At 36.5% G+C, this 13,380-nt stretch overlaps 1 protein-coding gene across 2 annotated transcripts in view; it reads right to left on the bottom strand.

The window, feature by feature from the left end:
* INTS6 (integrator complex subunit 6) overlaps nucleotides 1-13,380 on the bottom strand; it is a 38,910-nt gene that overhangs the window by 19,186 nt on the left and 6,344 nt on the right. For both annotated transcript variants that reach the window (XM_063149262.1, XM_063149263.1), the window contains one exon: nucleotides 2,910-2,999. In XM_063149262.1, the coding sequence (XP_063005332.1) occupies nucleotides 2,910-2,999 (90 nt within the window). The remainder of the gene's footprint in view (nucleotides 1-2,909; nucleotides 3,000-13,380) is intronic.

Here is a 13,380-nt window from a genome sequence, read left to right as displayed (position 1 = left end):
GTTCATCTGAATGACAAAGTTTGGAGAAAACTTGCCTCCAGGTCCCATGCTGGCTTCACAGGCTTTCCAAAAAAACCCCAACAAAACACCAAAGTCCAACACTGTTGGTTATCTTGTATATGTGCCTTAAAAGAACTAAAAATACACTGCTTCAGTCGATGCTAGGAGAAAAAACATTGTTGTTATAGCCAGTGGGACATGATCACTTCCAACACCAACTCTGAAAAGCCTCCCCGGCCTCCCCGAAGCCAAACCCAAAGAACAGGACAGACATTTCAAAGTAACTGAAAAAGCTTTGTTAGTGAACCAAAGAGGAGCAATCAACTTCCATATCTCCAGGGTGGTGTTCCTGTACTAATTCCAGCTCATTTCTGTATGTCCAACTTGAGAGGAAACTGTAAAGGACACTCAAGGTAGACTAAGAAAAATTCTGATCAATAGAACACACACTGACAAAAGCAAAAGATCATCCCTGAAAGACAGTCGTAGCACCCTTCGATGCTTTGTTCCTCTTGTCTGCGATAGTGTTAAGAATATTTCTACCAGCACACATATGGCCAAAAAAAGGGGGAAAAAAAAAAATCACATCCATTGCTGGGTATGAAACACCCAGTACACACATATGGAAAAGCATTCAAACCTGTTTGCATTCACATTTTGTCTTGCAAGAACAGTGGTCACTTCACCTCCTGGAGGAATGGAACACCTTTACTTGGCTTATTTATAACAAAAAACCCCACGTTAATTCACTACTATTAGAGCAAATTCTGCATTTCTACAATGCAATTTAACAATCACAAAATTGTAACATTGGGCCTGATTTGACATCATCACAACACAAACTCTGGTTGTAGCACACACTTATCACACATGCTTATCAGTCAGCACTGCTCATGAACCAAGTCTAAACTTAGTAGATTTATGCAGTCACCAGGAAACCCCTTGTCTCAACCTAAGTTACAACAGTTTAAAGATGTGAATGTATGACCAAAGGGTTGCCTCACTCCAGGAAAATGTCTTCTTGTGAAGACTAAGAAGAAGTTGCACTCAAATTAAAAGGAAAAGGAACAAAAAAAACCAAAACTGGATGGCTATGAAACTCCTGATTGTTGTTGTAAAATGAAGAGCTTAACTACTAATGCAGCTTCCTTACCTAAATCGTTTTGAATAACAAAGATGAAAGGAAATGTAACACAGAATCATAGCGCTGCATACACCAGAAGGAACACATGATACACAGTCCAGAGGCTTTTGACTGCTCAGGGCCTTGTCCAATGAAGCTTTTACCATCTCCACAACCACTGGTCAGCATGTCCAGTGTTTGATCACCCACACAGTTAAAGATTTTCTTGATATCTCATCAGAATTTCCCATGGGACAACTTGCAGCTGTTGCCTCTTATCTCAGCCCTGGGTACCTCCAGGAAAAGACAAGCTCCCAGTCCCATTCAGCTGTTGCAGAGGGTGGGAAAGCACTCCCCAGGCTTCTCTTTGGAAGACTGAACAAACCCAGTTCTCAGCCTCTATCCAGAGGTTGAGTTCCTCTCTGAGCACCTTGGTGCTCCTCACTCCAGTATGTCAGTGCCAGATTTTACAAGTCATCTGACAACAGAGATTCTTCTCAAGAAAGGATGTAGACAGCTAAAAGATTACCCAAAACAGTATTTTGCTGCTAACAGCACTGTATGTTGCAGAAGACTCTGAAATCAGTATCACATTACTCAGTATTTTGGACTGCACACATTCAATCACAGAATTCATCTGAAAATAGGTTAATGGGTAAAAAAAAAAGTATGATGAAGTAAAATTTCATACAGATAACCTACTTGTTACCATGGATCCAGGATATCCATTTCAGTTACTAGCTATGCTTGTTAGGAGTCCACACAGAATTACACAATTATTTAACTCTCTTCAAGTTAGATATATTACAAAAAACACTCAAATACCACTTTTCATACAGACAAATTCTGTAAGTGCTGTAACAATGCAATATAATACATTATTAGGAGAAATCTGAGTAACTAATGAACAGCAAAGTACAAGTTAATCTGTACAGTCAAATGTGGTGCAGCACAGGCAAAAGTCTGAATTCTTCTCTTAAGTTTAAAATGGACCTTTGGATATTAACCTTGTCCCTGAAAAGGGAATGAACTTAGGGATTTGTTATAGTTTGTTTGGGCTTTTTTTTTTTCACTACTGCATGGAATGGGCACTGGGCTGGCCTGACCAATCCTACCACTTCCATCTTTTTAAGGAAAGAATTCAAAAGGGCCAATAAGTTAAAATAGTTCAGTGCCTCAGCATTTGCCATACCTCTGAGTTAGCCAGATGTCTGACTGGGTACTCCATATACCAAGATCTTGATTTTAAACTGCTCTACAGATTTCAATTGGAATATATTTCTTCAGTTCTTATCTTGAATTATAAAGACTACTCATTTGATTATAATCTTTTTAAGAACTCAGCGTGAGAGTAGAACATGTTTCACATATGCCCTAGTGGCAACATCCTTTGGGAAATCATTACTTTAACTTGGGTCTATACAAAAAAAAACCTCTATCAAGACCAATTAAGGACACATATGCTTTATAGAAATCAATTTCTTCTGCTAACATATTTTAAAAGCCATGAACTCCTTAGACAGAGCAAACTCATTCTATTTAACAAACCAACAATTGCACCACAGGTTTCTGTTACATGACAGAAAAAGAGTTATTTGGTTTTTCATAGTACTATTGCATAAAATTACTTGAAATTAAAATATATTACTTGAAATTAATCAAGACAAGCAAATTTAAGCTATTAATGGGCATTCTTCTGAGGAGCCACTTATGCTCCTACTGCAAACAGTACCAATGTTTAAACAATATTTAGTACACATCACTGTAACCAGAGGTTAGATCTTACCTCTTCCTGTATCCCACTGGTAGTAGTTAATTTACTTCCATCAGTAACTGTTATAATTATTGCTGGCTCCAGAAAAAAAGGGTTTCGTCCCTAAGAGGAAAAAAAAGCAGTTACTTAAAATAATGTAACAAACTCTGTTCAGTCATTAAATAGCCACTGATACCAACTAACAAAACAACAAAGCTTGAGGTATTTATTCTCATGTACCACATATTGCAGCACAAGGAGTTTTTTAGCCTTTTTACACTCACACCATGGAATGCCAGACACTTAGCATGTCTGTATTCAATGAATGCATACAGAAACAGCAAAAATGGTTAACACAGGACTTCAAGAACAGGGCTTGCAACGTATTCTGACAAACAAGCAGCTGTTTAGAGAAGCAACCATCTCCTCCAAAGGTACTTCCAATTCTCCCTATTCCAGGCCAATTTTGTGATTTAATTACTTTGTGTCCAAGTAAAGTATTCACATAGTATCTTGTGATCATGACCCCTGGGTTAAGAACTACTACTCTATCTATTAAGACCGATAAAATTAGCACCCATTCCATTCTGATGAAAGTGGTTCAACATGCATACACAAAATCTACTTCAGAAACAAACACTTGAAAAATAGATAAACTTTCTGTATTTATCATTTAAGACAAACATATACAAGGCAAGATATTCTAGGATCCCAGCAAGACAGGCAGCTAGCCTAGCTGTAGCAAAAACCTGAGGTCAGTTATTGGTATTCCTTTATCTACTGCCAGCTCTAGGAGCTCTCCAAAAAGAACTCCAAAGCATTCTATAGATACATCAACTCCAGCTTAGGTAACACATTTCACTCTACCTAGGGTTAATAATGGACTGAATAAAAGTCACCACAAGATTTTGTTTAGTATGTCCTGTTCTTCTCTTGCTAATATCAAGGCCTTGTTTTTCTTCCTCAGGAAACAAAGAAAAATGTAACTAAACCTGCAGCCTAGTTCTGCTTATAAAGACAAACTATCTCATGAATGGTTGTGACTTACTCTAAAAACATGGAGAGAGAACTAACAAGTTTTAAAAGACCTTTTAAACCCATTTTTAGAACCCATTGAATATAAAAGATCATCTACTGATTTTGTGCTTCAAACAGAACTATTATTTAACAATCTCATATATTTGGTGAAGGGCATCCAGTTTGACTACTGTGGCAGCACTACATTTATAGTGGTCAATATTTTTTCAAACCTTCGTAAAAAAAAATTAAAGATTTCTTTTCTAATAGCATACCATTACTACAAAAAATAAGCAAAAATCAAATTAAAACAAAGCTCAATCTCTCCCATGAAAGCCAAGCTACTTGATAATTTAATTTAAACAATTACTCAAAAGGATTTAAGGACCCTCAAAACACTCCATTTTAATTAAAATAATTTCCTAAGAATATTTAGCCTTATTTAATTCTTAACAGTTACAGTATGTTATTCTGCCAATGGTTTACCACAACTGCAAAACATCAGCTGGAAGTTAATTACATTGCACTGAAATAATACAGAAAGCAGGGTTTGTAACCAGATATTTCTCATGAATACTAATCATAAAAATACTTGAATTCTATTGCTAATAATTATTGTAAAAATGAATTGACAACTGATAAAAATAACAGATTTATGATGTCACAACCAATGCTAAGTTAATATTCTGGTGCAATTTCAAATGCAAGTATTAAAATTTCCATCTCTGACAACACCTTTTATCTGGATATCCTCATCACCTTGAAAAACTTTTTTATTCCTTAACTATACTTTTTCTCAATTTTTTCCTATCTAAAGTTTAAGCCTTAAAAAGCTGGTGTTAGAATGATCATGAAATTATAAGGAAGGAAACAGGAGTTGCTACACTTGAGCTCCCTATGAAACATGTCTGAGGGAGAAATGTCTTCATCCTCAGGATACTCTCTGTAATTTCACAAGCATTTTACATATACAAAGGATATTCACTCACACAATAAGAATAAATTGTTTTCAGAAAGATAATTAAAATGTATCATGGAAGAATTTCAGTAAAAAAGCCTATTACTGAGATTTACTACTTTTTGACTAAAAATTTCCACGTCATTACTTTTTAAAGACCACCACTGATTCTGCTGACCCTGCTCCCCACCTTAAGTTATACAAAGGCATTCAAAACCAGTTCCTTCAACAAAACCCCCTCTTATTTATCTAAGCTCTCAACAGTAAGACATCATAAAATTGAATTCCAAAAGACTTACCAACTCCTTTAACTAAACTGCAGCACTTCTGTCAACAATTGGTTGAGAACTTTATTTCTACCTAATTAATCTAATTCTACAGCAATCAAATTACTTTCTATTTCTCTTTCCATAGAAATACACTTTAAAAAAACCAGCACTTACAAATCTTGAGAATATCGTTCTTCAAAATACATAGCCACGTCATTGACTGTAAATGCACAGGTAATTAATTCAGTCCAGCCCAGTTATTTTGGCTATGCAGAGGAACAGTGAGTGACAGTATACACTAACATCTCTTTGCCAGCTTACAGGTATGCTGCAATGCACTGGGGAACGCATCTCAGGGTAACAAGGTATAAATAATAAACCTGCTTAGAACTTACTCTGATAACTAGCTAACCAGCATGAGGTTTTATTTATTTCAGAAGAAACACACTGCTTTTCCTTCTGAATGTTTGTGGCAATGGTGAAAAAAGCAAGAACCACCTACAGTTTTAACGGCTGACCACTGTTGAACAATGTACAAGGAGGATTTTTTCATTCACAATCTGTATTTTCAAGGACAGATGTGCACCAAGACAACAAAAAGCCCTACAGACCTCTTTTGGGAACAAAGTTACTTTAAACAGCATCAGTATCAGGGAAAGTTTGCTTCATTAAAAAGGAATAAGCAAGAGATTCAAAGACTTAAGATGAATTTATATTACACAACACTTCCATTTGAACAATTTGACAGCTTCATGACTGCTCCCAAACACAAAGAAACTCGGCTGCGTTGGTTGCCTTTCCCTTGGTTTCCAGCTGAAGCAGTTCTGTGCTCAGATAACCCAAATACAGAGCACCAGTGAGCTCCACACCACTCACTATGGGTCACAGAAAGAGGCATCCCACGCCACACCAGCTTGCATGATGCTCTCAGAGGGAGCCTCACATCAAGCCAGAAAGTGTATCAAATTATCAAGACACATTATTGCCTGGTTGAGGCTCTCACAATTAAGAATTCACTCCCACTGGCAAGTAAGCTTAGCATCAAATTCCAATGTGACTAATTAATACACAGATTACTTTCTTTCCTTCTTCCAAGTGTAGAGGCAAAGCAGTTCAAGACCTATAGTGACCTTTACAGATGCAAGTATACAATATTATATATGCAGGAAGAGAAGATAAAGACTACTGTTATCTCAAAGGACACATTTAAATATTCATTTCAGAGTCAGAAGTGTTGCAGAACTGAAGAAATGGATGAGGTAGAAATGCGACCAAACCACACCAAATCAGAGACTAAAAATGACACAACAAGCAACTACTACAAAAATAAGTTTTTAGTAGTACAGAAACTTGAAGCTCAAGAAAGGTTGGAAGCTGAAAACAGACATGAACAGAACTTAAGTGCATATTTTTTTAATAGAACATATCACTAGGAACTGGAAAAAATGCATTTTGAGATCACGACAAATGTCTAAAAGGTACACTTCCACTTCATTAAATCACAAAACTCTGCAAGCTGTATTGTTATCTATCTCCTATTACATTATCTCAGCAGAGCCTTTCCATTTTCAAAACTATCAGCCCTAACTCTCAGTAAATTTAGACATCTGACTAGGAAATATAAAATTGCAGTATCAATTTTTTAATCCAGTCTTAGTTTTTTATAATTTAGAAGGTCAAGAGTCTCAAATGCTCTCAAGAATCTGTGAGCAACCATTGTTCAAAAGAAACAGCTTAAAATTAAATCTAAAAGTCAGAATGACAAAAATTATTAGCTTTAAAGTTATTTTTTAACTGACAAACAGCTTAAATATCAAAACACTAAGCTTGAATTTCAAACTAAAACAGATGGTCAAAATCCATCATGGTTTTCACTTTTTTTGTTTCCTAGAAACTTCAGTTACGCTTTAGCAAAATCATGAAATGTCTAAGACATTAACATTTATTGGAGACTTTCCCCTTCATTGCTCAAGGCAGAACACTATCAGTCACGTACACAGAGGTATTAACAACTGTTCTGATCATCAGTTACATAAGAACTGCAGCATCTTGTGCAACTTCTTACTTGTCCCACTCACACTTTCAGCAGCTTTGGCTATTTTCCATTATCCCCACAGAATTAATCTCTGTAGTTGGCAAGTCCTATAGAACCAAGTTTATTTCAAGCTTTTGCACAATTGTTTCCCAAGTCACAAGCACAGCTGAATACACTGGCATCACAGCAGTATTTCAGTCAATTTATAGCTGGCAATTAAACTCCACAAAAATTACTTTGCCTTTAAGGATTTTAAATGTACGTAGACACACAGCACAACCATGCACATACAAGCAATGTGCTACAGTACTAGGGAAAGAATATGCTTTCAACTTTGGTAGACCAGTAAATTCCTTCCTATTACTTGATAAGAAGCAAAATGTCTTTAAATGGAAGTTTTCCCAGATGAAGCTAATCTATCACCTAATATTTAACACAAACACACTGTGAAACTTTGATCTATCAGAACACAAGAAGAATATGCTGCAGGTGGGGGAGTGCAAAAAGGGCAGTCCAATTCTACTACAACATTTGCATCGATAAAGCTGACATCTCACATGTTATGCCACCATAACAGTACCAGAATTCTGTGGCCAGACTGAAAAATATAGCAGCTCTAAATTCTGTCACATTGTTATCTAATTGACTGAACCTGCATGATAAAAATAACTTTGCAATTGTATTTATTTACTATGTTTTAGAACTGAAATTGATTCTTTGAAGTGGAAGCACCTCAGTGTCAGAGAAACTTCTGTGCTTTCAACCTGAGTAAGAGCTGAAGAACACACAAATTCTATACAGGCTTCAGATCTGACAAAGATGGACTTCACACACAAAGAAAGTTGCTAACTCATCTATCTTGCTGTCCATAAAGATTCCAATATGTTCCCTTGATGCTGTTGATTATTCAAAATATAATATAGTTTTGCAGTGGTAGCAGTTCTGTCTTAGTAAAAGATCAGATATTTGTACAGCAGATGTATTTCAAGATCACTTTCAGAAGTCACAGAAGTAAGTTCAATGAGAGCTACACCAACCAGTTTGAGTTTTACACAGGATGGGTGTTTTGAAATATGTTAAGATTTCAAGCCATAAAAGAAATTTTAATACAAACTAGAAATCTCCCCTAATGCCTAATTAATGACAAAGGCAACAACACCAGCCACAAAGAGGAATCTTATGAAATAATCTAATGAAAGCCCCATTCCAGAAATTACACTATCTCCAAGAAAAAATGCCCAGTGTTTTTCTGAAACGGCTGCTGGACAGCAGGATGACTCTTTCTATTAGACCTAGTCCACACACACACACCTGCAGTATGGACAAGCATCCTGTGTCATAATACTGGCATCTGTAGCTCTCCCTGCAGCACCCAAGATGGGAGGACTTGTGCTCTGCCTTTTGTTCGCACGAGGCAGCTGGGAATCCTACCTCACCAACAGACAGGTTTCAGAAAGAACACAGGAAAATTCATCACCTAATAAAGATAATTTGAGAGATCGCCTCACTACAACCAAAAGAAGAGAACTCTAAATCTTAAGGGAAAAACAACTGCTATCAGAAAAACAGGTGATAGTAGCAGGTTTTAGAAGACCAAAGTGTGGTCCCAAAAACCGCAAAGATCTAGCTCCTCTGTGTATGTAACAATATGCACACCTAGGGTGAATAAAAAGATCATACCTCTTCAATTCAGGGATGAGGGAAAGAAATAAATTGACAAATGTTTAAGATGTCTGGACTGAGGCCAAACCAGTAACTGTACTGTGAAAACACCAACTCTCACCACTACCACGGATTCTCCCAAAATCTCCCACAGCTGCGTAAAAGCAACATTTATAAACTGCTATTTGGCCAAAATAGCCTATCAGAGAGTACCTCACCTATGCAAACTTATATTTTACTTTGTAATTGGAACACCAGCCAGCAGAGGGGGCACAAGTTATTAAAATCTATCCTCATAGGAGATGTTTTGAGTACTGAGGCACACTCTATTTGCATACTACCTCAAAACACAAAGGAACAAGTTAATACCTCCTGTCTAAATCCAGGTATCTAAAACCTCTAAATATTCTTGTATAAGTACAAACAAGAAGTAATCCCTCACTGAACTCTAATTTCTTAACATATATTTAATCTAACAGCTGGTTCATGGTTTCTAGACACCATGGAAGCACATACTGTCATTCCACTTCTTCCTTTTTTTGCTGCAGACTGCCCATCTTTAGAAGGATCAGCAACAAACACTGAACTGTATTACAGACACATTCCCTTTGCTTTTGAAGCTAACCTTGCCCCCTCCCTCAGTATCCTATCCCAAATTATTTTGTCTTTTGGAGAAAACCTTAAAATAGAGTTTTAAGGAGGCACAGTAGAATTTATCAAGGTCTGAACCCATGCTTCCATTAACACACCGTCTCCCTCCTCCCAAAAAAAATGGAAAATGCTTTTCAAGCAGTAATGATTTCTCCTGCACTCATACTCCAAAAGCCAACAAAACCGCAACAATTTTACAGTAAGGATGGCTACCAAAAAATATCTTTCCTCCATAAGGCAAGACTACAAAACCTAAATTCAGCTGTCGTCCTCTATAGACTACAGCAAAGTTACTGAAGGCAAATTAATTTCCCACGTTGTAGATAATTTTTTAGTTAACCATATAACAAATACCTGAGAGTTACTATAATGCCCAAGACATGGGCTAGTCACAGTTTCTTAACTGGAATACTTATGTAGGATTACAAGGCAGTTACATGGCTTCAACTTCATTTCTTACTAGCACTACAGATTAGGAGTAAATTAAATAATTTTTGCTCACACAGTGTTTGTACATACCACTGTTTGGTGGCATGCAGCTTTCTGCATCAGGCAACCAGGAACAAATTAAGTTATAGACTTAAATATAAAGAAATTTAAAGAAAAATCGGTTAGCAAAAGGCTTTCAAAGCCAAACACAATTCTAACAGCAGACTCTTCCTAAGGCTGAGCCAGAGATCAAACTCCTCAGCACATCAGTTACAGAACTAAGAATTCTTCTTGAAACAACCATTATGTCCATAACACAGGCTACCTAAGTTCCATTTAAGAAAAGGAAATTTAAGATATTGAGGAAAATAAATGCAACAAAAGCAAGTCATTTGCTCATTGTTATTTTGGACCTAGGCATTATCTCCAAAAAATCTTTTTTAAAATAGCCATTTATGACTTCAATTAACTACTGAACCTCCAAACACATCACCTTAAACTAGCCATGTCCAGTCAAAGCTAAACAGCAAAAACCAAAGATCCAGTCAGATATCACTTCTGTAATTTGAAATGCTAGAGACAAAACACCTATCTGAATTGCACAAGAGACAACAAACCTATTTTCAAAAACAAAGTCACAGAATCTTACATCAACTGCTTGCTCTGCTAAAGATTGCGAGTTTGCGTCCTATAGGTAATGATTTCATTGCATATCCATCCTGAAACATGCCACAAGAAAATTCACTGTGCTTAGTATCATTTTTATAAATGCTCATAACTTTACACATTGAGTTTCCAAGTCTGGCACTGAATGAACTGCTTAAAGACTATTTAATTGCGCAACTTCAGTCATTTTGGAACTCCCTCAGAAAGTTTGTGCCAAGAACAAAACCAAAACTAACAGCAAGAAAACAAAAGAGGCAACTCAAAGCAGCCTGAAAATGAGTTTCAATGCAATTTTGGAATACACAATCACCATACTGAATATTACACATGTGAAAACAGAAGGCATGTGTTAAGGAAGAAGTTTAAGACTCTGTTCATGTTGAACAATAAAGGAATGATGAATACATAGTAGATTTACTAAGACCTCAAACTTAAAATCTCAAGATACTTTCATGTGCCTAAATCAGAGAGGTCCCAACATTAGTAAGTCACAGTTTCAAAAATCACAGGTTAATATATAGGTTTGTCCTCTTTCATTTAAGAACAGATCTAATTGAGTTTTAAATATCACATTATATAAGTGATAATTTCTTGATTATCTAGTAAGTGTTCCAATTTAGATTAGTTCCTTGGTAAGTTTCAAAAACAATTCAGTCCTTCAATCTTTCACATTTACATTACAGTTAAAAAATAAAACATGCATAGAACCGCAATTTTATACATAATGAATTCCAGCAAGTAACTAAACAGTGAAAAACCACATTAAAATGAAGCACAAAATGCCACTAACATTTGAAACATTTAAGTACTGATGCGACAGATGTATAATGCCAGAAGGTGAAGAACTTTTAACTTTTTCTTAAATGAAATTAAATTATTTACCTAAGCAGCAAAATCAATTGCGATCACAACTTAGATGTACCTTATCAGTTAGTTACAGATTAATAAAAGCATCACTACTGGAATCATCTGAAATTGGATAATCGGCCAATAAGTCACAGGAGTTTTTGAAGTTATTTGAGTGAGCATAGTAATGAGCTGCTAAAAATAGGTTCTATTTGAGCCTTTATAAACTTTTCCTAAGAAAAATAAATTAACACAATGCATACCAAATATAACCTTAAAGTCAGCTCCAATGACTCTGAGTTTAAGATGATTTTGGTTTTATTTCCTAAAAATATTTCTGAATTTTTTATTCCAAAAATAACTGACCTTGCCAAGCCCTGGATCAAGTCCCTAATTAGAGAAGCCTTTCTGATCACAGCAATGACCTTACACAGCTGGTTCTGGCTCAGTCAGTGCAATTCACAGACTAAGCCAGGCCTCTGTTCTCCATATGCTGCAGAAGGGTAACAAATCCTACAGTTGCCCACACACCAATTAGAGGGAAAAAACCTAACCAAAATACACACCACCGAGAAGAGACACAATTGTTTACAAAAATCTCCCCACAAATTAGGGGGTTAATAATCCAGAGAACTGATAAACTGACTAAAAGTAGCTTATTGACCTATGAACACAGAGCAATTCTTCAGAATAACTTCCCAAAGACTCCTCCACAATTCCTTCCTGGAGTTTACCACCACAACAGCAGGAGAAACTTGACTGTTCTAAACCAATTTTGAACCACCACAGTTCAGTCCAGTTTATTAATCTCACTGACCAATCACTGATTTATTTTACTACATGAAGTCACACAACTTGAAGCAAGGTTAGTGCAACTATGAACCCATGAGAAGCCACAAGTTCCAGAGCAGAGATCTAGGCTGAGTTTGCCTCACAGAAGATGCACACAATCAAGATGGCATTTTGGGATTCAATGCCGGGAGGGCAGAACTGTTGCAATAGAGATGCCCACTTTTCACTCATTCTGTATACTGAGCATCAGAAAACACTATCAGTGCCCTGTGTGAGTCCAGTGACATTCTGTATTTGTTCAATGTAGCTGGACAAAATGCACAGTGTATGCAAATAAATTATGAATTAACATGTTACAGCACTGCCCCTTCCAAATCAAATTTGTTTGAAGTATCCTCTTTCTGCTACTGGAACAGACTGATGAAAATGTTTCCATTGGAAAAAATGAAGTACCTCATGAAAGGTTTAAATTCTTTAAAAACATACTGGATTGGAACTAGACAAGTGATTTTAAAAACATTTAAGACTTTTGCTGAACTTTGTTGGGCTGGGAGTGCTAAAGGGCAAGCAGTTCCACATCACAATGTAAAAAAAACACCCTAACACGGCCTGCTGCAGCTCTCACTAGAGGGTGTTCTAAAACAAGGACAGCATGTTTAAAGGTTATGGTCTAAAAGGTGTAAATTCAAACCAATATGCTTCATTTCATCACACAGCAGATGAGAAGGATTCATTTTAACCAGCACTTTACATACATATCTTTGACATCAGCAGGCATCCAGGTTCATGTTAAATCCATTGCCATTCCACAGAAAATATCAAAAGCCCCTCATATTTCTGCCATTATTACACTTACACTTGGGATGTTGTTTACTACTGTCTGAAATTCTCCTATTTGGTTTTCTTGGGCGAGGGGGGCAAAAAAAAAAGAGACCAGGATAGCTACTCTGCAAGTGTAAATCTCTGCCCCTACCAACATGAGAAGCAAACTGCATGTGCAACTGTGCCAGCATGACAAAGCAGGAAACGCTAACCTAAACTTTGGTTCCAAATTTGGAGGCACATGTAGCACAGGCCATTTCAGTGCAGTGCATTATGATCCCAAAATACCAAGACAAAAGCCATATTGCAAAGTATTTTGACTTCTGAGAGTAACAAAATCCAGTAACAATCCTCAAA

The sequence above is a fragment of the Melospiza melodia genome, chromosome 2 (genome assembly GCF_035770615.1).
Source record: "Melospiza melodia melodia isolate bMelMel2 chromosome 2, bMelMel2.pri, whole genome shotgun sequence".
Lineage (NCBI taxonomy): Eukaryota > Metazoa > Chordata > Aves > Passeriformes > Passerellidae > Melospiza > Melospiza melodia.
The sequence above is the reverse complement of the archived record's forward strand: the minus strand, read 5'-3'. Positions and strand labels throughout refer to the sequence as shown.